Genomic DNA, 26583 nt, shown 5'->3' with positions numbered 1-26583 from the left:
AGCAAAAACAATACCCGGCTGCCGATGTGACTGGTGATAGAAGCAAGGTCCGATGCTGTAAAGAGCAATATTGCATAGGAACCTGGAATGTCAGGTCCATGAATCAAGGCAAATTGGAAGTGGTCAAACGAGATGGCAAGAGTGAATGTCGACATTCTAGGAATCAGCGAACTAAAATGTACTGGAATGGGTGAATTTAACTCAGATGACTATTATATCTACTACCGTGGGCAGGAATCCCTCAGAAGAAATGGAGTAGCCATCATGGTCAACAAAAGAGTCCGAAATGCAGTACTTGGATGCAATCTCAAAAACAACAGAATGATCTCTGTTCGTCTCCAAGGCAAACCATTCAATTTCACAGTAATCCAAGTCTGTGCCCCAACCAGTAACGCTGAAGAAGCTGAAGTTGAATGGTTCTATGAAGACCTACAAGACCTTTTAGAACTAACACCCAAAAAAGATGTCCTTTTCATTATAGGGGACTGGAATGCACAAGTAGGAAGTCAAGAAACACCTGGAGTAACATGCAAATTTGGCCTTGGAATGCGGAATGAAGCAGGGCAAAAACTAATAGAGTTTTGCCAAGAAAAGGCACTGGTCATAGCAAACACCCTCTTCCAACAACACAAGAGAAGATTCTACACATGGACATCACCAGATGGTCAACACCGAAATCAGATTGATTAAATTCTTTGCAGCCAAAGATGGAGAAGCTCTATATAGTCAACAAAAACAAGACCAGGAGCTGACTGTGGCTCAGATCATGAACTCCTTATTACCAAATTCAGACTCAAATTGAAGAAAGTAGGGAAAACCGCTAGAGCATTCAGGTATGACCTAAATCAAATCCCTTATGATTATACAGTGGAAGTGAAAAATAGATTTAAGGGTCTAGATCTCATAGGTAGAGTGCCTGATGAACTATGGACAGAGGTTCATGACATTGTACAGGAGACAGGGATTAAGAACATCCCCATGGAAAAGCAATGCAAAAAAGCAAAATGGCTGTCTGGGGAGGCCTTACAAATAGCTGTGAAAAGAAGAGAGGTGAAAAGCAAAGGAGAAAAGGAAAGATATAAGCATCTGAATGCAGAGTTCCAGAGAATAGCAAAAAGAGATAAGAAAGACTTCTTCAGTGATCAATGAAAAGAAATAGAGGAAAAGAACAGAATGGGAAAGACTAGAGATCTCTTCAAGAAAATTAGAGATCCCAAGGGAACATTTCATGCAAAGATGGGCTCGATAAAGGACAGAAATGGTCTGGACCTAACAGAAGCAGAAGATATTAAGAAGAGGTGGCAAGAATACATAGAAGAACTGTACAAAAAAGATCTTCACGACCTAGATAATCATGATGGTGTGATCACTAATCTAGAGCCAGACATCCTAGAATGTGAAGTCAAGTGGGCCATGGAAAGCATCGCTACGAACAAAGCTAATGGAGGTGATGGAATTCCAGTTGAGCTGTTTCAAATCCTGAAAGATGATGCTGTGAAAGTGCTGCACTCCCTATGCCAGACAATTTGGAAAACTCAGCAGTGCCCACAGGACTGGGAAAGGTCAGTTTTCATTCCAATCCCAAAGAAAGGAAATGCCAAAGAATGCTCAAACTACCACACAATTGCACTCATCTCACATGCTAGTAGAGTAATGCTCAAAATTCTCCAAGCCAGGCTTCAGCAATATGTGAACCGTGAACTTCCTGATGTTCAAGCTGGTTGTAGAGAAGGCAGAGGAACCAGAGATCAAATTGCCAACATCTGCTGGATCATGGAAAAAGCAAGAGAGTTCCAGAAAAACATCTATTTCTGCTTTATTGACTATGCCAAAGCCTTTGACTGTGTGGCACAATAAACTGGAAAATTCTGAAAGAGATGGGAATACCAGACCACCTGACCTGCCTCTTGAGAAATCTGTATGCAGGTCAGGAAGCAACAGTTAGAACTGGACATGGAACAACAGACTGGTTCCAATAGGAAAAGGAGTACATCAAGGCTGTATATTGTCACCCTGCTTATTTAACTTCTATGCAGAGTGCATCATGAGAAACGCTGGGCTGGAAGAAACACAAGCTGGAATCAAGATTGCCAGGAGAAATATCGATAACCTCAGATATGCAGATGACACCACCCTTATGGCAGAAAGTGAAGAAGAACTCAAAAGCCTCTTGATGAAAGTGAGAGTGGAGAGTGAAAAAGTTGGCTTCAAGCTCAACATTCAGAAAATGAAGATCATGGCATCTGGCCCCATCACTTCATGGGAAATAGATGGAGAAACAGTGGAAACAGTGTCAGACATTATTTTGGGGGGCTCCAAAATCACTGCAGATGGTGATTGCAGCCATGAAATTAAAAGACGCTTACTCCTTGGAAGAAAAGTTATGACCAACCTAGATAGCATATTCAAAAGCAGAGACATTACTTTGCCGACTAAGGTCCGTCTAGTCAAGGCTATGGTTTTTCCTATGGTCATGTATGGATATGAGAGTTGTACTGTGAAGAAGGCTGAGCGCCGAAGAATTGATGCTTTTGAACTGTGGTGTTGGAGAAGACTCTTGAGAGTCCCTTGGACTGCAAGGAGATCCAACCAGTCCATTCTAAAGGAGATCAGCCCTGGGATTTCTTTGGAAGGAATGATGCTAAAGTTGAAACTCCAGTACTTTGGCCACCTCATGCAAAGTGTTGACTCATTGGAAAAGACTCTGATGCTGGGAGGGATTGGGGGCAGGAGGAGAAGGGGACAACAGAGGATGAGATGGCTGGATGCCATCACTGACTCGATGGACGTGAGTCTGAGTGAACTCCGGGAGTTGGTGATGGATAGGGAGGCCTGGTGTGCTGTGATTCATGGGGTCACAAAGAGTCGGACACGACTGAGTGACTGAACTGAACTGAACTGAACTAAATGAAGTGGAATATATTTTTCTAAGGAGTCTCTCAGATCTGGGAAATTATTCCTACTGCAGTTTGGCCAGGTTATCAGATCTTTGAGCAGAAGAATAGGAGATATTGGGGGAAATGTTGTTTGGGATCATATTACAGAAGGTCTGGAGAGTCATTCTGAGGACTTTGAACTTAATTCAGTAATTGGGGAGAGCCATTAATGCCTGGAAAATCCCATGGATGGAGGAGCCTGGTAGGCTACAGTCCATTGGGTCGCTAAGAGTCAGACACGACTGAGCGACTTCACTTTCACTTTTTACTTTCATGCACTGGAGAAGGAAATGGCAACCCACTCCATGGTTCTTGCCTGGAGAATCTCAGGGACAGCGGAGCCTGGTGGGCTGCCGTCTATGGGGTTGCACAGAGTCGAACACAACTGAAGCAACTTAGCAGCAGCAGCAGCAGCAGCATTAATACTTTTGAGCACGAAATAATGTATTAAGGGCATATTAATAAGATTAATCAAGCAGTAATCTTCCAGATGGATTCAAGGGGATAGAAGAGGCAAAGAAGAAAAAAATACGAGACTGAACTAGAGTAACAACAAAAGGAATAGAAAGAAAAGGAGAATCATTTTATAGGCAATGGTCAATTATCTGTAAAACAGCAAAGTTGGAGAATACAGTATTACTCTGAAGACCTAAACCAGGCTGATTGGCACAATGGTAATACCATTAAGCAAGCTGGGAAGATCAGAATTGCGGAGAGTCAGTAAGTCTGACACGTTTGTGTCCTACAGCGTACACAACTTCAGGATCTAGCACTTCATAACAGAAAAGCTTAATTAAATTTGGGGCATAAAACCAAGGCTTAATTCTGTGTCTTCTTTTGATGGAGATAAGCCATTTGAGCTTCTTACCCACACAAAGTGTTTTTTTGATGTTTGTGTTTAGTTTCTTCTTACTCCACTGAATTGATCAAAATCCTTTTTTCCCCTTGCCTTTTAATTAGTGTTTTCTAGTAAATAAGACAGTTGTATAGAAGGGAAAGAATAGAGTTCTGTGAACTTCTGTGATGTACAGAGCACCTATTTTTTTTAATGATTAACATTAGTTTTTTTAAATAGTGTTTATTTTTCTAATTCTAAGTAAGTGCATACTTATAGAAATATACTCATAGAACTATAAGGATATATTAAAAATAAAAGAATCATGATTATAATAATAGTAACTAGAGTTAACTACTCACATCTCTTCCAGGAATTTTTCTTTGACTACAAGACTAAAGACAGAAAAACAAAAGGGGGATGATTATGTGTTATGTAAATTTGTGTCCTGCTTTATTATTTAGTGTTTGTAATGATCATTTCCCATGTTATGAAAGTTCTCCAGAGTCTTACTATTCTATCATTCAGATATTTCCTTATTTATTTAAGAAGTCTCATATTGTATACATAGAGGACATTTATGATACTTTACTATTGTAAATTATGTGATAGTGAACAGATGCTGATATACTTCAGATTAATGTTGATGATTCATGTTTTTGTATGTAGTTATCAAATCAGGCTGCAGAATACATAATGCAATGATGGAAATTCATTTTTAAGTGGTCAAAATATCCAGACTGATCTCATTAACAACAGAGAACATGTCTACTTTTCAGAAGCCCAAAGGAAAAGAAGTTCATAAAGCATTTGGCCAAATAATGTAAAATATTGTATAAAATAAATATGTAAAATAAATACATAATTTAAATTGATCTGATCATTATTTATTTAAATGTCTATCCCATAAGATAAAATACTACTGCTCTAAATTCCACAAACTGACATCATGGTTACATAAATATACAAGTATACACTATGTATGAGTCATTGGGGAAATTATACCATTACAATAAAAATTGATACATATGTGTGAGACTATGTGCATTCTTATGCAACTTTACAAGCTCAGAAAAGTCCATACCATGACTTATTTCGCATCTAAAAAATAGATCATAGGATAATATGTGATAAACATTACAATTCGTTGTTAACATGAATCATATAGGTATAGAAAGACCAAACTTAGAAAATATGTATATACGAAATTATACCTGCAAATAATGTTATGTACGTTTTGAGAAAGCTGCTCTAATGTTTAAAATGTACATCCCTCCCAAATGAACTTTCTCCTTTCCAAGAATGAAAGTGTTAGTCGTTCAATCATGTCTGAGTCTTTGCAACCCCACAGACTGAAGCCTGTGTTCGTGAAATTCTCTAGGCCAGAATATTGGAGTGGGTTGCCATTCTCTTCACCAGGGGATCTTCCCGACACAGGATTGAACGTAGGACTCTCACATTGCAGGCGTATTCTTTACTGTCTGAGCCACCAGGGAAGCTCTTTCTAAGATTGGGTGTTTCAAAATGCATACCTTACTTCCTGATTTAAGAAAAATATTTTTTTCTAAAACTCACCAAGTTATCTTGAGCTTTTGGAGAAAAAGTAAAAATGTTGAGTAAAAATGCAAAGCTTTAACTTCTACATTTTAAACCTTTTGTTATATTTTGTAACAGATCTATTTTTAGGGTTTAATTTCTTCAGGTAGATCAGAAATATCTATGGAGGTAATGTGAACACATTTGATGATATGAAAGTTCTACTTTACCAAACAGGAAAAAATAATTTGGGAACAATTATTGTAACTTCCATGGGATCTTGACAGGTTTAAAAGTCTTGTACATTTTCCTGTTTTGATGACCACAGGAAAATCTCCCACTATAAAATAGCTTAGACAAAAAATCGCAGTCATAGCCCAGTGCCTCATTAGAAAAGCCTGCATTTCCTGCTCCAATAACCAGCTGATGGAAATAAAGTTCATCTTGTCAACAGGTTTATTTATTTCCCCTCTTCATCTGCTTTGTTAATCTTCCTTTTATGTTTCCTTAATAACATATTCTGTAAAGGTTCCTGAATGCTTTTCAAATAAAGAGAAATTCTGAGAAGGATTGACAAATTTCTGTTGTGTCAACATAGACAGGGGTGTCTCCCAGTCTGGAACTCAATGTATAATATCTGAAATAGATAAATGTACATTCTCCTTTTCTCATTCATTCAATCAGAAGATATTTGGGTTTACTAATTGGTTTTAATGCATGTTATTAGAGTTGTATTGCCAGGACAATAAAGATGCAATGCATTTTATGTATCATAACAGACTGACCTTAAAAAAATCACTAGGAGATCTGGGTCCAAAAAGAAGGGATAGGAAAGGAAAAATCTAGAATCTGTGCTAACAGATAAATTCTTTGAACACTTTGGGATAATGGCCAGTGGCAAACCATAGAACCTATCAGATATGAAATAAATGCTGAAATCAGGATCAACATTTTACCTACAATTACTATATATTTACAAAGAAATTTTTTATTATTATACACTGTCATACTAATCTGGAGATGTGGGACATCAAACATCTTTTCCAAGTTGCTTACTAACCAGCAGATGCTTAAATAAAGTACCATATTCTTGAATGATCATGGTAAGGCAGAGGATATGTTGGGTTTTCTTAGTTAGAAGAAAATTTAATTCATTATTTTATCATATTTTCAAGCAAGGTCTCAAATATTAAGTATAAAAATATAATAATATAAAAGAATTTTTCCTTTGACCCACTTCCAGATACACAAATTTATTCTGTTTTACAATGTAAAATATTCATAGGTTTTGTGTAAGTTTGCAATTTATTTCCCTGCCTTGAAGAAAACAGTGGGTTTGCACTGTTACTAGTAAAAAAAAAAAATTTATATTGCATATCAGTATATTGTCCCAAAACGGAGCATGAAAAACGGAATATTATCTGATAAATTTAGATTAATATCACCATTCAAGTTCAAAAAGTAGCTTTTGCTGTCATGCCCCAGATTATTTCCTTTAAGCTCAAGTTCACAATGGAGCTTCCCAAGTGGCACTAATGGTAAAGAACTCCCCTGCCAATGCAGGAGACATAAGAGTTGTGGGTTCAATCCCTGGGATGGGACCATCCCTTGGAGGAGGGCATGGCAACCCACTCAAGTATTTTGCCTGGAGAATCCCACAGACAGAGGAGCTTGGAGGGCTACAGTCCACAACATTGCCAAGAGTTGGACATGACTCAAGAGACAGCACAGATGCACTCAAGTTCACAATAAATCTACCGTCTCTACTAAACTCTGTGCCCTCTGGAATGGCGTTTGAGCCCTACTCACCAAAGTCACATATACGTCTTCTTGGGTTTTCTTAGACCACAGCCCTCTAGCTCTTCATTCTGCCACTTTGTTCTTAGCCATATATACTTGTCAAGGGATAGGCAATGTCTCAATTCCTGTACTAAATATCCAACAGGTCTTCCAATATTTTGGGTCCCAAATGACATTGTTTTCTGTCAGATAAAGCACTGATAACTTAGTCATCCAGTGTTGATATTTATAACCTAGTTCAGTCCCTCTTTACTCAGTTCATTTTTAGGTGCTCCTTAGGATCATTTTGTGAACGTGTAGATTATACTTTTATTCCTTTAATATGCTCACCTAACTACCCAGAAATAGCTATAGTTGTCTTATATTTCGGTAAAAGATATTTTGTCTTTCTCAAGTAAATGCCTGCCTCTTCAAAATGATTTCTTTTTTACCCTGAAACAGCATTTCAGATCTCCTTTACTTAAAACACAGCCAGATTGAAAGCATGATGATAAATGTTACCAAGAAGCACAGTCATTGAACAAGGGACTACCACGACACAAAGGGTCACCCTGGCCTTTTCAACTATTTACTTTTCAGAATGCACATGGTTAATATCAAAGAAATGCTGTTAACACTTTCTTTTGAAAAAGCTAGTTTCAGCAATTCAAAGGAAAGATAGCTTACAATTGCCAGGAGTAGAGATACACTAAAGACAGCAGGACCAGGTGAAACACATACCATGAGAATGGCAATAGGCATTTTGAGACTTTCAGAAAATGAACAACACTTGTGTATGAAATTTTAGTGTGCTATTTCTTCTTTTTAAATCTGCTGTAGACTCAGAGGTTTGAAAGAATACTTCTAAAAAAAAAAAGTCAACTCAAGCCCTTCTCTGCTAACACACTGATCCAGTTTGCTGTTGTTGTTCACTCACTAAGCCATGTTGGACTCTTTGCAGCCTCACAGACTGCAGCACACCAGGCTTCTCTGTCATCCATTATTTCCCAGAGTTTGCTCAAATTTGTGTCCATTGAGTCAGTGATACTGTCCAACCATCTCATCCTCTGCTTCCCTCTTCTCTTTTTGTCTTCTATCTTTCCCAGTATCAGGGTCTTTTCAATGAAGCAGCTCTTCACATAAGATAGCCAAAGTATTGGATCTTTAGTTTCAGCATCAGTCCTTTTCCAGCCCTAAATGAACATTCAGGGTTGATTTCCTTTAGGTCTGACTGGTTTGGTCTCCTTACAGTCCAAGGGACTCTCACAAGTCTCCTACAACATGATTCGAAAGCATCAGTTTTTCAGCGCTCAGCCTTCTTTATGGTCCAGCTCACATCCATACATGACCACTGGAAAAACCATAGGTTTGACTATACGGATCTTTGTCAGCAAAGTGATGTCTCTGTTTTTTAATACACTGTCTAGGTTTGTCATAGCTTTCCTTCCAAGAAGCAAGCGTCTCTTCAATCTCATGGCTGCAGTCACAGTTCACAGTGATCTTGGAGCCCCAGAAAATAAAATCTGTCAGTTTTCAATTTTCCCCTTCTATTTGCCATTAAGTGATGGGATCAGCTGCCGTGATCCTTTTTTCATGTTGATTTTCAAGGCAGCTTTTTCACACTCCTCTTTCACCCTCATCAAGAAACTCTTTAGTTCCTCTTCAATTTCTGCCATTTGAATGGTATCATCAGCATATCTGAGGTTGTTGATATTTCTCTCAACAAGCTTGATTCCAACTAGTGATTCATCCAGCCCAGCAGTGATTCAGTTTACCTAAGCTAACATCACTGGTCAATCTTGTTCCTGCTTCCATACATTTCACCTTCATAACCCACTTCCATCAGCTTCTCTCATTTCTTGCAGTGATTTTCCCATCCCAACACACTCTTCTCCATGCACACCCCAACTTACCATCCCAGATGAGAATTGCTCAAGGAATAATATAAGAACCAACATGATAACAGTTATTAAGAGTGATTGAATAAACGTTAGGAGACTTGGCTTCTATCTTAGCTCTGCCACTAAATTATCAGGTGAATGTGGGGAAGTCGTTTCTATTAATAAAAGTTGGAGGATAAGTTGTGTCTAGAATTTCCTTCCAAATAACCCTGTGAAATAAATTATGATTATATTAATTTTCTCAAAACTTAATCTGCTTTGAAAATAAAATAGGAGAAATGTATGCATCTGCCTCAGCTGAATGCTAAACAATCAAATCCTTTCTTTCAATAGTCTTAGTTTCATAATTCATTGTTGTTTATAGAAGATGAAACACTCTAAATTTTGCATATTGGCCTCCCTCTCCCTTTTCTGCCCAGTATTTTTGTCATGAGACCTTTTAGAATTTGGTTCTAACAAGTCTCTGGCATCCTCTGTTCATATTCCCTTCAGCACCCTTTGCAATAGCTGCACTGAACTTCTCACCCTCTGTGTGAAGGTAGCTTGTCTCTGGAACTTTTCCTCTTTTGGCTCATCTCTTGATGCTTGCCTCATCTCATCTATCTTTTACCATGTATGTCTTTGCACTTTTGTGAGTTCTTTATGTTTTTAAGCCTCAGTCTACACAATGAGCTTTTAAATCATCGTTGAACTATAAGAGTGTATTGATTGAAAAAACAAGCTTCAGAGTAAAAGAAAAAGAACCTATGTTCAGTTTCTGACTCAGACAAATGGTTGCTAAGTAACCTTAGGGAAGTCGCTAAATACTGATCCTGAATTGTTTTATATGTAAAATGAAATTTGTAACATCTTCCAATATCAACTGGGACTCTGATCCAAAAAGACATATGACCCAAAACAGATACTTAAGGGGAAAAAGAGATGTATTAACTTTTTGAGTTGAAAATTCCAGAAGATCCTGTTTCAAGCATAACTTGATCCAGGGACTTAAATGATGTGAGTAAATTTCAATCTTTCTCCATCTTTTGGCTTTTACCTCCTCTTTGCTGGATTTATTCCTAGGGTCTACATATTGTGGGAAAATGAAGATCTGAGCTGTTCCTATAGTCTTGTAGGCTCAAGTACAACAGGAAAGACAAGTGTTCTTTTCTCAAGAGTTTCAACAGAGGTCTCGGGCCTGATATTGATGGGCTTAATTAAACTCTATCAAATATCCATTCTTAAAATGATCATTACAGTTAATGAATAAAATACACTCATTGACTGATGTCTGGGTCACATGACTGCTCCCAAAGCTGAAATCAGCATTGAACAAACAAGCAGATAAAGAAAGAAGAAGGTGCAATTCTGCACAAGAAATATGGGTTAATGTTTCCAAAAAGAAAGTAATTGAATGCTGGTTGGATCATAAATAACTACGATGCACTATATTAGCCTGTCATATTTTTATAAAACTAAATGTGACATTATTCCCAAAACATTTATCACAATGTTTGGTATATAAAAGTTTCCAGTGCTAAATGTGGGCCTTGGTACATAGCAGGTGTTAAGAAAGTATCAGGTGAATAAAGTGAATACACACTAAATGTGCTAGAGAAATTCTTAGAATTTGTACTTTATAGTTAATTTTGCTTTATTTTTCCAGCTCACTCTGATTATTTTGTTGGCAGAGATTATAAGAGAATAAGTCACATTTATTATTTAAACAGTTTTCTGAATATATTCTACTTAATTAAATACAATTATACTGAGGTACAAATATGCCAAAGCAATTATAGTCTATATCCAACTTCACTATAGTAGTTAGCTCATCCAAAAGATGCCTGTGGGACTTCTCATAAGTTCCCAGATTTTGCTGGCATTAGGAATGCAATGAAGATGGCATGGCACTGTCCTCAAGAGTTTGATTCATATCTAAGGCTTGTGGGATATGAAAAACACTAGATAAAATACATGCTTATAGGATAGTAAAGGGAAAAGACAATAAAAAGTAAGCAATCTAAAAAAATATAAATTTGCTAATAAAAGTGAATAAATAATCATAGTTGTCGAGAAGTTTCTAAGCATCTGAAATTTCTGTAGAGAATTTAAAGACCTGCTTTAGAAAGAGTGATGGAGAGGGACACTACCCAGGATATTATTTAAGCTGCAAACAGAAAAATGAGAACGAGTTATATATGGAAACAGAGGAAGGAGCTGTTGAGAACTGAAGTCCTTCAGTTAGGACTTGAATCTCAGTTCTGCCTCTGACTTAACTGCGTGTCTCTGGGCAAGTTAGTTGACTTATCTCTATGCTTCATTTTCCTCATCAATAAAATAGCAATAATAGTAACAGTGTTTAAGGACTGACACAGTTGGCATTCAAAACCTTACCTTCTCCTTCATGTGTTGATAACATTCCCCACTTGTGTGCTCATCTCTTAACCCCTACAACTCATGGGCCATGCTACCTCTGTAGCCATTTTCCAAACTGCAAGCCAGACTATGTTAGTTCCTTTTCAGTTAGTCTTCTTTACTTTTTTGCAGATATAATTACTTAATATAGTATAGTCATTTTTCCATGATCTTGCCACTTTTCCAGTTTTATTTTTCACCATGAATTCTTACCCACTCCAATCTTCAACCCTTAGCTTCACACACATTAACTACTTGAAGTTCATCTAACATGTCATGCATTCCCTATCTCTGTGCCTTTACATAGTAAAAGTTCTCTGCTTGGGAATTCAGGCTTGGTGAACACCCAGTCTATTCTATTATGTCTTCCAAGTTTTTTATTTGATTCTGTCAATGACCCTCAACCTAGAGTGGATCATCACTGTTGTGGGGTTTCTACTCGACAGGGTGGATACAGATGAATTTAGATTTATATGCTGAATGGAGGGAAGATGTAGCAGTTTCCATCTCATGGTTTATTTTTTTTCCCACAAAGTGTGAAATAGAATGATTGGCTATGAGTAATAAGAATCTCTTAGTATCCTGTGAAGTATGAGGGGAGGCCATCAGCTGAGAGTGGGCATATTTAATTGGAAAATTTATGAAGAAAGAAGAGCAGCTTCACAAGGGAAGCATATGGGATTGTCGACCAGTGTTGATGGCCCATTTGAGGTTTGTGGGAATGAATTTACCGTGAAAGCAGTCCATGTGGTCTGCATGACTGTGCCTTTTCCTCCAGGGCCATACTGCAGCCATTTAGGTGAAAACCCAAGGGAGCGAACAGTTGGGCTTAACAGTGATTGACCTTTGCTGGGTGATACGGTGAAGGCAGAGAACAATGAGGGGGTTCTGGAATTTTAAAAGAGTATCATTACTAACTGCAGTTTCAAGCTGGGCAAGGAGAGAGAAGAGGGCATAAGGGAATTATTGATAGTGAAAAGTCAACTAGTTCAAGGTCCCCTGAGAGAGCACAAATGCTGGAGTGGGAATGGAAGAGTATCTGAGCTGATCAGAGCATGAAATGCTAAAGTGGATATTTTAGAAGGAAAGCAACTATGGAGATAACATTTTGGAGTAGTCTTTTCCATAGTTTGCTATGATATGTTGAATTATTTTGATGGAGACCAGCCAAGAGCTAACATACAAATCACAAAACATAGACAAAAAATGACTATGGATATTAACATTGCTGCCATTTATAAGCTAATAAATGATCATTTAATGTTTTGTTCAAATCTCAAGTGTCAACTCTGAAAAACCCAGGGTTACAAAGGTAAACTATATGATCCTAATATCTAAAAACAAGTGCAGCTTTCTCAAAAGGCACAAGCTCAAAATGAGGCAAAAAACATATCTGATGTAACCAGCATGTTTCCGTGGTTTCCTCCCCTGTCTTTGTTCTTTGATGCAGACAGAGCAGGGCTGAGTGAAAGCCCATTAAAGGGCAGGTGTGCATGAAGCTGGCCTGACTCTATAACTGACACAGCAGAATGATACGAACCACTTCTCACACTCACCTTGATGTTAAGTTTCCCATTTCTATTCCTGGTCCAGATTTCATGACATGGACTCAATTACGGGCCTCATGAATCCATTTCCTCCCTCAGTTAAAAGTATAAACAAAATTAACATCTTTTTCTTTGTTAAGGTGTAAAATTTATTCCAAATGGGTAATTTAAGACTTCCGAAGGTGATTCAGAGGCCGCAAGAAAGAGGCAGTCTGGGTCAAGGAAAATGTGGCACCTTTATTTCTCAAAGGATCCAGAAAGAGAAAGTCTCTAAGAACAGGAAACTGGGTTTAAAATCTACCTGTATTTTGCGACAACATCATCAAGAAGGGAAAGTGGTTGTGTGTTTACCAACCATTCACTTCATCTCAGTGGTGAGATAAAAGGTGTCAATGTAAAGACAAGACTATATGTTTCACTTTTATCCTAATGTCTCTACAAAATGTGATTTAGTTGCTAGTTGCAGTAATTTGTTATGAATGTTTGGAGTTGAGGTGTCCAAACCTGAAATGAGACAGCAATTTGAGTATTTCAGGAGGCTTTTTGTTTATTTTTATTGAACTTTATTCCTGATTTTCACTATCCAGGAGATAGTGAATCAAAATGATTTTTCCATAATACAGTATCTAAGCTTCTCATGGATATGGAGGTTAAAGTTTTCATATTTCCCACTTCAGTTCAGTTCAGTTCAGTCACTCAGCCGTGTCTGACTCTTTGCAACCCCATGAATCGCAGCACACCAGTCCTCCCTTGTCCATCACCAACTCCCGGAGTTCACTCAGACTCACATCCATGGAGTCAGTGATGCCATCCATCCATCTCATCCTCTGTCATCCCCTCTTCCTCCTTCCCCCAATCCCTCCCAGCATCAGAGTCTTTTCCAATGAGTCAACTCTTCGCATGAGGTAGCCAAAGTACTGGAGTTTCAGCTTTAGCATAATTCCTTCCAAAAAACACCCAGGGCTGATCTCCTTTAGAATGGACTGGTTGGATCTCCTTGCAGTCCAAGGGACTCCCAAGAGTCTTCTCCAACACCACAGTTCAAAAGCATCAATTCTTCGGCACTCAGCTTTTTTCACAGTCCAACTCTCACATGACCACTGGAAAAACCATAGCCTTGACTAGATGGACCTTTGTCGGCAAAGTAATGTCTCTGCTTTTGAATATGCTATCTAGGTTGGTCATAACTTTTCTTCCAAGGAGTAAGCGTCTTTTAATTTCATGGCTGCAATCATCATCTGCAGTGATTTTGGAGCCCAGAAAAATAAAGTCTGACACTGTTTCCACTGTTTCCTCATCTATTCCCCATGAAGTGATGGGGCCAGATGCCATGATCTTCGTTTTCTGGATGTTGAGCTTTAAGCCAACTTTTTCACTCTCCTCTTTCACTTTCATCAAGAGGCTTTTGAGTTCCTCTTCACTTTCTGCCATAAGGGTGGTGTCATCTGCATATCTGAGGTGATTGATATTTCTCCCAGAAATCTTGATTCCCACTTAATTCATTTTAAATAAAGATCTTGTTGGAACAACTAAGTGTGGTACTTCACTAGTTAGTAATCAACATTACAAAATTTAATATAGTTATATATGATTAAAGCTAAGCTGATAAAATAGTGGATATGTTGTCTTATGGGGCTTCCAGGGTAACTCAGCTGGTAAAAAAATCTGCCTGCAATGCAGGAGGCCCCGGTTCAATTTGTGGGTCAAGATGTTCCCCTGAAGAAGGGATAGGCTACCCACTCCAGTATTCTTGGGCTTCCCTGGTAGTTCAAATGTTAAAGAATCTGCCTGCATTGCAGGAGACCTGGGTTCTCTCCCTGGGTTGGGAAGATCTCCTGGAGGAGGGCATGGCAACCCACTCCAGTATTCTTGCCTGGAGAATGCCTCATGGACAGAGGAGCCTTGCGGGCTACAGTCCATGGGGTCAGAAAGAGTTGGACATGACTGAGCAACTGAGCACAACACAGCACATGTTGTCTTATCAATAAAAAGGAAATAAAATTAAAAGAAAAATATGAACACACTAGACCCCTCTCTGGATTGTCAACTGGTATCAGTGACCATCCTGTCTAGCCCTGGTTTTCATTCTGACTTGTGTAGTACTGATTGCCGTGCTGTGCTAAGTCGCTTCAGTCATGTCTGACTCTGTGAGCCTATTGACTGCAGCCTGCCCGGCTCCTCTGTCCATGGGATTCTTCAGGCAAGCATACTAGAGTGGGTAGCTGTGCCTTCCTCCAGGCCATCTTCCCGACCCAGGGATCTAACCCATATCTCATGCAGCTCCTGCTTTATAGGTGAATTCTTTACCACTGAGCCTCAGAGGAAGCCCTGTAGTACTGATTGCCTCTGAATTTTCTCACTCATGTCATGGACCTCAAGCTCTCCGGAGTATAGAAACAATTTGCTTAAATTCACATTGTTGTGCAGCAGAAACTAACACAACATTGTAAAGCAATTATACTCCAATGAAAGAACATTGCAGGCAGCTTCAAGCCTCAGATCTTCCAACAAGAGAATGCCACCTAAAAAGCAAAAGTGTGTTTATATTTTTTAACTTCCTTCTTCCACCTGAGACCGAATCATTAAAACATAAAACTTTCACAGCACTGTAGTGCAACCAATTTATATAAAAATCCCATTCTTTCTACGATTTGAAGGATGTTTCACAGTAAATTCAACTAACTAACTTTAATCCCTTACTCCACCCTCAACCTTCATAATCAGTTTCTCACAGGATTAGATATTATGGCATGATTTTTTAAGGGATTATACATATTCCCAGAATGTAAGACTTTAAAGCACATTTAAGCCAAAATTAATATGGTTTCAGGTGTATGAAGTGACTCTTCCATTCTAGTCGCAAATGCCTTATGGACAGTTAACAGTGCCGTCCAGGCGGACTTGGCTTTGATTTGTAGATGCCCGAGAATTGTCTTCGCAGAGAAAATGTACAGAGATAGCATTTCACTTTTATGTTTTTCATCAAACAGCTTCCTCGTGACAGAGGGAAAGGCATGAAAGTTGTTAGGGAAAACATTCTCTATTACCAGGAGGTTGTTTCTTCAGAAGTCAGAGGCTTGTGTGCACTGTGAAGAGAATACTAAATGAAACCCGGGCTAGAGGATGCCTTTCAGATAAGCAGCCTTTACAATGCCACCTTTGCCTCATACAAACAAAACGGTCTACAGCTAGCGGCTTATAAATTATTTGGTCATAGAATTAAAGAAACTTTGATTCTAAAGTGTATGCTTCTGTGGACCAATATGAAATATGTAATACCTGAAACATTCTCAACCAAAGAAAGAAGTGCAAGTCCACTCTTGAGGCTGGTGTTAGGTGGTCTGTGGACTGCAGGAAATCTCACTTGAGTCTTCTTCAGAGCCTGGAATCTTACTTCCATAAGTTCAGTCCTTTGAATTAAGGCTTGTAATAGGAATTGTATGCTCAGTCTTTATTGGTGTAAACCAAACACTGGATGGGACAACATTTTAAAAAACTATTAATAATGATCTCCTTAGGAAATATTTATTATTTTCTTTATATCTCAAGAGCTACTTGTGAGATAATGGAAGATGATACCAAGGGCCAGGTTTTGCTAGGAGGTAATTAGGATGACAAACCTGAATACCAATGGCTTCCTAGGTAAACAGACCTTAGGAACTCCAGGAAGCTAAAGAAATAGAAGCAGGGTGTCCAGTATCTTAAAAGGGCAGGGGAGGAGATGCTATTAAAAACAAAGGTGCTGTGGGTAATTTTGAGACCTGCTTCACAAATTTGCTTCGGTTCAATATGACCTTGGTTTCTCAGATCTCCGTTTCCTTGCAATTCTTATTAAATGGTTTGCAATATTGATATTTATGGGTGATTTTGCCCTTTTTGTTTTAATAGATTGGTTCCACCTTTATTACAGGATATTTAGATATGCATCTTTTAAACAAACACCAAAATAATAGTACACCATTGAGAGTGCAGAGAAAACACTCAGAAAAGGAATGCTTCCCTCTGGAGATGACTTCCCCCAATGTGGGGTGTTTCTCTTGTGCTATTGGAAGGACAAAGAAAGTCAATGGATTTCAGCTCCACGTTTGCTTTAATTTTAAGTTCCCATTCTCATCCCATAAGTTCTTTATGGGATGTTTAGATTTCCTTGTAGGCCTCTTAGGAATCACAAACTTTTTTACTCCTTAACTGTATATATTTGATTGCTGTAATTAGAGCTTTTTGTTGCCGTAATTCCTTCATAATGTTACAGTTTTAGTCAAGCATTCTTTCCCTCTGGAGGCATTAATTGTTGCCAATTTTGAAAATGCCCTTCATGAGTGTGTACTTTTTGTTTTTCTGGTGATAAAACATGTCACTATTTCCTATTTTTCCTCTAGGTGAAAAGAGTTTTTTTGTTGTTGTTCAGCATATGCTATGCCCTTTTTAAGCCCTGTAGTGTAATTTAGAGTATCTTTGTCCACCAGCTGGAAAGTCAGCATTGGTCATGGTTTCATGTACTTCACCAATTTGCAGTACATGTCTCAAGATGCAAGATTTAAATTTTCTTTTATTTGCTGTTAGCTGTGAAATCGTTGGTCACTGGAGCTTATGACAGTTTATCCTTGTTAATGATTTACCTATGGCAAGTAGAAACATATGGTTTGTAGTATGTCATTAAAATAAATGGTTATTTTCCAATGACAAGTCCTTCACTGAAATACAAAGTTAAAATGGAAGATACTTCTTCAAATGTAGCAGCGTGCACTGGAAATATCCTCTAGTTTGAAACTGAGTGAGTATATCTTTGTTTAGTCCTGGTAACTACTTGAGATAATGGATACTATATTAAATTTATTCCCTTCATTCACATACACACACACACACACACACACTCAATGCATGCACACAAAATCTATCTCCAATTAAAGAGGAAAGATTGATTATTGGTTTACAAAAAACGACAAACACTCAGACATGTTTTGAAATAAAAGCCATTATCCTTCAACCAGCATGGACTGAGTTCCCACACTGAGACTGTCCCTGATCTAGGCCCTAGTGAAAAAGAGTATTAAGCAAGACAGACAAATTCATAACTCCCACAAAACCTGAGGTTTAGAAACTTGGTCTAGATCTGATCATTTGTTCATTTCCAGTTTAAATTTATTCTGCTCTTCCTCATCTGATTATTTACTAAAGGGCCTTATATGCTCCATCCAATAGGAACACGTTCTCCATGATAAGAGCACCAATTGGTGTTTTACTGTTTGGAATTATGCAATTTATTCTAAAGTCATCTGCTTCTGAGAGCAGTACAAGTCTATTTCATTATATAAAAATGAAACACACTGAAATTTATTATTATTTTACTGAACATAAATCAGGAAATAGATTCAATATATATTACCTAAAGACTGACATTTCAAGCCCCTTAGCCATGTGTTTCAGTAAATGTGATTCCTTGTTCATTTACTGCTGCATTTTGAATCATTGCCTCTGCCCATATGACTGTTGATGTCTCTTGCTGCAGCCTGGATGAACCCATTTCTTTTCAAGGCTGAGAGTTGCTACAAGATAATAGAAAATCTTGGCCTAGCTACACAAGACTATCATCATATATAGAACTCAAAAGAAGAATTGATGCAGAGTCCAGTTCATCTTTTTTATTTTAATTTTATTTTGTTTTATTAAAATAAAAACACAGGAACTCTGAATAGTTTTATAAACATTTTGCTACCTACATTGACATTCTCAAGTATTTTCTTGATTCCACATTATTGATTTATACATATTTTATTTGAACTTCATTTGTGAGTTTTTTAAGTTTTATAACTTAATGCAAAAAAATGTGCATCTCCAGCTTTATAATTAAAATTTAAAACGTTGGCCTGATCATACAGATATATATGTTGAGAGTGAATTTTGAGGATTTTGGTAACATAGGTTAATTCAAATGTCAGGTAATAGTTGTGAAAACATCCCAGGATGACCCAGAGAATATCAGTGAGTTCTGCATCCTGCTGTGGGATTTCTCTCTGAGATAAATGTCGGTCTCTGTGTTTTTCTCCCAGGAGGTCGAGTTGTGTCGTGTTAGCAGTCAAGAGAAGCTGGGTCTGACAGTCTGTTACCGAACGGATGATGAAGAAGACACCGGCATTTATGTCAGCAAGGTAAGAAATGCCATGGAAGAGAGATTAGGGGAGGCAGACGGCAAGCAATGGAGTGAAATGACTCACAATGAGAAAATCCTTGGGAGGCTTGAATGTGAAGAACTGGCCATGTTCCAATACTTGTCATTTCCAATTAAAGAAGTAAATTATGTTGCCCAAGTAATGTAATTATTATCAGCTTATTTAATGTGGATGCTTTCACCGCAGAATCCCAGTAAGAAAGAGTGCAAAAATGGTAACATTGTCTAAATTTGAATAAAGTCCCATAAATATGCCGGAAGTCAGGCAACGTTCTTGATCAGCAAACATTTGTGTTTCCATCCCTGCTGTGTCTTTTATCTGACTTGTTAGCAATCGCATTAACTAATTGTTTTAAATCTAATATTGACATCTAATATTTTAAATCTAAAATCTAAACATTTACTAAAAATCTAATATTTTACTCTGCTGAAGATGGACAAATTTGAATATCATATCCAAGAAGGGCATCCATTAGTTTGTTTTATTCAACCACATAATCACTTTCAAAAAGTGACGTATTGACTCAGGGAACTATATTCAATATCCTATAATGTTACAATGGAAAAGAATATGAAAAAGAATAAAATCAACTATATTTCAGTTTAAAAAGTGAGGTACTTAAATGTGAAATACCTTCAGTGTTATTTTGAAAAAAAGTGAAGCAAAGTTTATTATTATAGGTGATTTTTGAAACTCCCAAAAGAATCATTTTATGAGAAGTAGTAAGGTATTATGTATGCAGATATGATTAAAAATCACATATGTACATGCAAGCACATATGTGTATATATGTGTGCATGTTATCTAATCCCTGCATATCTAACCCCCTCTGATTATGGTGAGGAAGTATAAGGCAACACATGCAGAATTATCTTTTGTAATATGTATGGAAGTGCAAATACAGAATTTTAGTATTAGTTTGATTATAGTTCTGAAGACAAAATTTTAGATTGTGAATGGCTTCTAAATAAGATACAATTAATTAACTATCCATCATTTCCTTCAGGTAAGTCTCTGTTTACAATTTAAACATGTCGGCTCTGGAACTTTGCTCTTCAGGAATAGTAAGAAAAGCCACAGGAACAGAACATATGTACTTGGAAAAAATGTTTCCTTATACATCAAACATGTAATTATAGCATCTTTTGTTCTTGACTGATCACTTAAAACTCATTTATTGGGTGGCACTACCTAATTAGAAAGTGATATCTAACATCTGGATAGGATGGATCAACCTTATGCTACACTTGAAATATTTTGCTTAAAGAAAAAAAAAAAAAAGGCTTTGCTGGAATAAGCTCCAATAAATGGTTGGAAGCCATCATGTGAAATGTGTGCTAGATAAAATTACCTCCAGTAAACAGTAAGTCATCACTCAAGTTTGGCCAATTAAAGTGTGGATAAGCTCTTAAAAGAGCTTTAAATATCTATTTATTCTAAAATAAATGATAGTTAATATAGTTCACCCTACATGTAAAGTAGTGTCTGCATGGGTAGGATTTTTTTTTTAACTTTTTGAGCTACATAGATTATAAATCCCTTTATAAATTTGTGTGATCATAACACAGAAATCCCTTTAATAAGTATGGACTTAAGAATGTAGCTATCAGGTTTTCTCAGACAGCTAAGGCAGGATTCAAAAATCACCCTAGCAGAAAGTACATTTCCTGGGTCCAGAGAATTCTGGTATTAACATCATCTGAGGATCAGGTCAGCTGAAAACAACGTCTGACAGTTGGGATACAGAAATGAGTGAACAGTTGTAAAAAAAATAAAATAAAAAAGAAGGAAAGGATAAAAGGAAGAAAGAAAAAGAGGGAGGGAGAGAAAAGTGGTCTACAGGTCAAATTGGGCTTCCTTCTCCTTAATTTTATTATGATTAATTCTAAAATAGCTCATTTTAACATTTTTAGAATCAGTTGACAAAGAAAAATTTGGCATGCCCTCTATAACTCAGTAGAAAAACATGAATCATATTTAAAAAGAAATCTAAGTTTCTGGGGACGATATTGCATATCCAGTTGACACTGTGTCCTCTCCCTTACAGGTAGATCCAAACAGCATTGCTGCCAAAGATGGCCGAATTCGAGAAGGGGATCGTATTTTGCAAGTACGTGTGCAGTTATTTTCTCTAGTTTCCTTCTATCTGTCCAACAGCTTTCATTTTATTTCACACCTTGAAAAATATTAGAAAAATAATTTCCCCTTGTTTCTGGATAGTAACATCTACAAAACTAAAAGCTATCATTCAAACCTTTTTTTTTTTAATTTTTATTTTTACTTTATTTTACTTTACAATACTGTTTTGGTTTTGCCATACATTGACATGAATCCAAAAAAACAATTGAAGTGCCATTTATTAAGGATTATTAGTAATAATTTTAGTAAGGCATAATCTCTGGACTCAGATACCTCACCTTCAGCTTCCAGCTCCATCACTTACTTGGAAGCTTTACTTCACTTCTCATTGTAAGACTGTTTCCTTATCTTAAAGAATGATAACAGTAAAATATATTGTGGCAAAGGTTAGATGTAATTAAGCCTGTGATATGCTTAGTGAGTAATAAGTGCATGGCCAGAAATGAGTGTATGGTGTGTAATAAGCATGAACTGCTGTTGTTACTGGCATCAGCAGCATTTACTGCTGCCTTTTCCACAATAAATTAGGTAAACAATGATCCCAGTGTTCCATTATGATGAAAGTTTAGAAATATGAAGTCTTAATTATTTACAAATGAGTTGCTGAGGACAGGTGGAGGACGGACATGTGAAAACATAGAGATGGACTAAATTTCATTTTAACAACAGAGATGGTAAGCACCTTCTGGGAGGTGTATAAACTGGAAAGAGTTCCAAGCCAAATCAGGAAAAACCTTGAAAGCCAAAGTTTCTATCATAAATCTTCCTTGACCTGCTTTGTCACTTTTGAGTCCTTTCCCATAAAGAGTGGCTGCAGGAAGACACACAGCACCCCAGCTCTTGTATTCAATTTAACCCCCAAAATAAGAACAGAGGCCTTTGAATTACGCTGTAGAAAAAAGAAAAAAAATGAAAGTACTAGTCACTCCATTATGTTTGATACTGCAACCCCATGGACAGTAGCCCACCAAGCTCCTCTGTTCATAGAATTCTCCAGACAAGAATACTGGAGTGGGTTCCTGTTCAGTTCAGTTACTCAGTTGTGTCCGACTCTTTGCGACCCTGTGGACTGCAGCCTGTTAGGCTCCTCTGTCCATGGAATTTTTCAGGCAAGAATACTGGTATGAGTTGCCATTTCATCCTCTAGGGACTAGAGTAAGTAACCATTTCTTTGTCCAGGAGATCTTCCTGACCCAGGGATAGAACCTTGGTCTCCTGCATTGCAGGTAGATTTTTTACCATCTAAACAACCCGGGAAGCAGATCACACCTGTAAAACAGAAAGGAGGACTCAAATGACACATTGAAGAAGTGACAACCTGTCGATATATTCTGTAAAATTTTAGTTGTTGTATCTATCATCCCCATTTCTCCTTCTTAGATATGAACCCCTGAAAAATTTATTTCTTTTGATTCAATACATTTGGATTCAACACTCTACCTGGAACCAGGGCTTTAAAATAAACAAGCTGCCATGGCAGTCTTTGGGGCACTTCCTGTGTAATTAGCAAGACAGCTGCAAACACAGATGATGACAGTACAACGTGGCATTGTTGTGAGAAAGTTGTGCCACACCAGAGGGCTGCCCTACTCAGCCTTCCGCTGTTTCCTTTCCTTTCTTTAGGGGGGCACTCACCAAATCACACCCCTTCTCCATACGCCTTCCCTTCTCAAGTGAGAGGCCACAGAACTCCATTTTCATCAGGGACCCTCTACTAAAGCTCCAATTAGGAAAGAACTGGAGATTATTCATGGTCCCACTAGTTCTCAGGAAACTTCAAGAATATATAATTTCAACTTTATTGAGCTCCTTGGTGGTTAAACAAAATGGGATATGTCTGTCACTGGATAATTCAGGAGCAGGAAAAGCGAATCAAGAAGTTAAGACTTAGTCTTGTCTGCTACTCTATTTTCAATATCTCTTTCACACACGTGAATAAATGAAGGGATGAAACCAGATATTCAGTAGAGTGACAGAATAGATGGAGGAGTAAAGCTTTAGCTATGTATTCTCGTTAATAAAAAGCGTATTATTTTAGTGTGTCATCCAGATAACAAAGCTTCAAAAATATATCATTAGTATTTGACTTATGAATCATTTTAAATGTGTTGTTTACTTTATTAATATCTTCAATTAAGTAAACTGAAAAGAATGTAACCTTCCTTTGATGCTGAGGGTCACATCCTACCCAGCCATCACCACCCAATGCTATAATGGAGTAAAATGCTCAGTGACTGAAAGGCCTGGAAGATTGTGTGCCATGATATTAAATGACCCTAGTTGGCTACTTTTTCTGTGCTTTGTCATTTTCCTCATGCTGTTACCAGCTGTCACTTTTTCCTCTCACCTTCTACTCACCACACCCTATATTCATACTGCAGCCTCACTGACTCCCATCCTAGTTTCTAGCTCACCACATTCCAAATACAGTTAGTAAAATACAGTTAGATACACAATGCTGCTGCTGCTGCTGCTGCTGTTGCTAAATCGCTTCAGTCGTGTCCGACTCTGTGCGACCCCATAGACGGCAGCCCACCAGGCTCCCCCCGTCCCTGGGATTCTCCAGGCAAGAACACTGGAGTGGGTTGCCATATCCTTCTCCAATGCATGAAAGTGAAAAGTGAAAGTGAAGTCGCTCAGTCGTGTCCGACTCCCAGCAACCCCATGGACTGCAGCCTACCAGGCTCCTCCGCCCATGGGATTTTCCAGGCAAGAGTACTGGAGTGGGGTGCCATTGCCTTCTCCGAGATACACAATACACAAATACAATTAGTGAAGTGGCATCTGTTAGTTCTTTAGGTAGAGTTCAACAGATGTAGAGTACATGTGTTTCCATAGTTGCATACCACATGTTCGGACACTTCCTCATTTTTGGCTATGTTGTGGGTAGTTAAAGTTATCAGATAAAAATTTTTCTGGTTAATAAGGCATTCCGTAATGGAGCTGGTTCATTGAAACAGCAGCAGAATTGATAAAGTGCTGTGGTTTGCCTGATTAGTTTATATTCAGTGACAAATATGTCACATCTAATGAATAAATACCTGTCACATTAAAAAGCCTAGAATTCAATTCTATCTGCACATACAGGAAACAAAGAGTCTTAAGAGTGATAGTAAAATTATATTAAAGAAAACCGTGACAAAATTGTACTCATAGACAAATAGCTCCTATGTGGCTGGTAAGGAGATTATGGGATACACTGTAATGAACAATTAATGACTCCTTTCCCAGGGAGATGAGAGTAGGAGAAAGAGGGTATCTTCTCATCCTTTAGCTTTCCTGGCTGGCTTTGATTTGAATGAATCTTGTTAAAGCAATAGTGATTTTAATTTCCTGTTCACAATGACCTAAGTATAGTACTTCTATGGCTCTGCCCTCATTGTGTGGCTAAAATTTTCTAACTGTAGTGCTCCGTGGACATGTTAGAGGACCTTTCTCAGTGACTACACACACACATGGGTATTCACACAATATTGATAGAAGGTAGGGATCATACAGAAGAGAAACTATGACCCAGCTTCATGAGAACATATTCTAGCTCTCATGTGTTTTTTTGTTTTTTTTTTTTCTCTGCAAGTGCTTGACAGTCTATTTGCTGTGCTATTGCTACAAACTGGTTGTATCAGATGTGTTCCCAGGAATTAATATGGGGAAGTCCTTTAACAAAATTGTAGTGCTGAGCCAGAGAGAAAAATTAAAGACACATACATGATTGACTATCTAAAGGAAAGAGGGCTCTATTCTCACATTCTCTTTCGCATGGTAAGCATATAGTATTCCATGTAACTGTATATTATTCTAATCTTGGCCAGAAAAGTCAGTCATGTTTCTAAGGATTATTCCCTGACAAAACCCTGCAAAAGCTCAACAAAACAGTGGAACAGTAAGACCTCTAATCAGTTCTTTCTTTCTCTACCCTAAACTGGTCCTTAGCATTTCTACCTACTCTTACTTGCTTTTTTTGGATAACTATTTTCCTTCCATTTCTATTTGTTTCACCTCTGTATCTCTATGCTTCCTTTGCCTTCTTTTACACAGTGAAATATCAATACATTTGACATAAATCTTTCCTCTTTTGCTTAGATTTTTGGGTTTTCAAATAAGAAATTCTACCACCTATAGTTGGTTGAATGCCAAAAACTTTAGTTGCCTACCTGCCCATGGTACATTGACATGAAAACCTAAAAATTGTCATATTTAAACAAAAAAGAAGCTATATGAAGACACTTCTAGTCTTCTAAGTTTTTATACACATTCATATACTAAGTCGCTTCAGTCATGTCCGACTCTTTGCTGCCCTATAGACTATAGCCTGTCAGGCTCCTTTGTCCATGGGGTTCTCCAGGCAAGAATACTGGAGTGGGTTGCCATATCCTCCTCCAGGGGACCTTCCTGACCCAGGGATTGAACACTCATCTCTTATGTCTCCTGCATTGGTAGGGAGGTTCTTTACTACTAGTGCCACCTGAGAAGCCACATATACACACACATATGCATGTACAGGAGATTAGGCCTGAAGTAGGATTTTGGCTGATTTTTCTTTGTAATTGCCATAATTCTCTTCTAAGCCAAGATAATATCCATTTTGAAACTAATGTTTACATATGCCCATGCACAGAAAATGAGACAAATATATTATCTAGCAGGCTTTTTTTTTTTTAATTTATAACAAAGTTACATATTGCCTTCTTCCTCTCTTTTTTCCTCTCTATTGTCTTGAAATGGAAGTCTTTCATTAAATAGTGATGACTCCGCTCCTCATCCATGTCCTCCCTTTGTTTCTGGCTCCTTCACTCTTTCTGTCTTCATGGTGTTTTCAGGCATAGGAAGCTGTTTTCCCACAAGGAATCCTTCAGCTATGAACCATCATTCAGGAAACAAAGCAAATGAAGGTAGAAAGCTCTGTTTCCATTCCTCAAGTCTTTTCATTCCATGAGAAGAATCTTTGATGAAACCTATGGCTGCATTTTTTGTCTCAATATTAATCTGAGTATCAAACTAAAATGGAATCTACTAACCCGGTGGCTCAGGTGACCTTTATTTTATAAAAGAAATAAAAATTGCATGTTAATCCCAGTTTTCTGTGGCAAATTTATTTCACTCCACCTATGATTCTGGATGTAAACTGTTTCTACAATAAATGATCTGTCCTCCCAAAATAAGGACATAATGCCCAGACTGAAGATCATAGCTCTGGTCATTATGAGTTCACAGAGGAGATAGAAGAATACCAACTATAAAGGAAATCAAACTCAGCCATAGTGTTTCTTGATGACCTTCTAAGAATTAAAAGTACATATGAAATAGATATATCTTAAGCTAGAACCGTGTTTACTATTGTGGATT

At 37.7% G+C, this 26583-nt stretch overlaps 1 protein-coding gene across 1 annotated transcript in view; it reads left to right on the top strand.

Moving 5' to 3' along the window:
- The window catches only part of PDZRN4 (PDZ domain containing ring finger 4), a 417074-nt gene that overhangs the window by 377971 nt on the left and 12520 nt on the right, over window positions 1–26583 (top strand). Inside the window, exons 6-7 of the mRNA XM_052640517.1 lie at window positions 18979–19077; window positions 21146–21208. Coding sequence (XP_052496477.1) covers window positions 18979–19077; window positions 21146–21208 — 162 coding nt within the window. The remainder of the gene's footprint in view (window positions 1–18978; window positions 19078–21145; window positions 21209–26583) is intronic.

The sequence above is a fragment of the Budorcas taxicolor genome, chromosome 5, assembly GCF_023091745.1.
Source record: "Budorcas taxicolor isolate Tak-1 chromosome 5, Takin1.1, whole genome shotgun sequence".
Lineage (NCBI taxonomy): Eukaryota > Metazoa > Chordata > Mammalia > Artiodactyla > Bovidae > Budorcas > Budorcas taxicolor.
The sequence above is the reverse complement of the archived record's forward strand: the minus strand, read 5'-3'. Positions and strand labels throughout refer to the sequence as shown.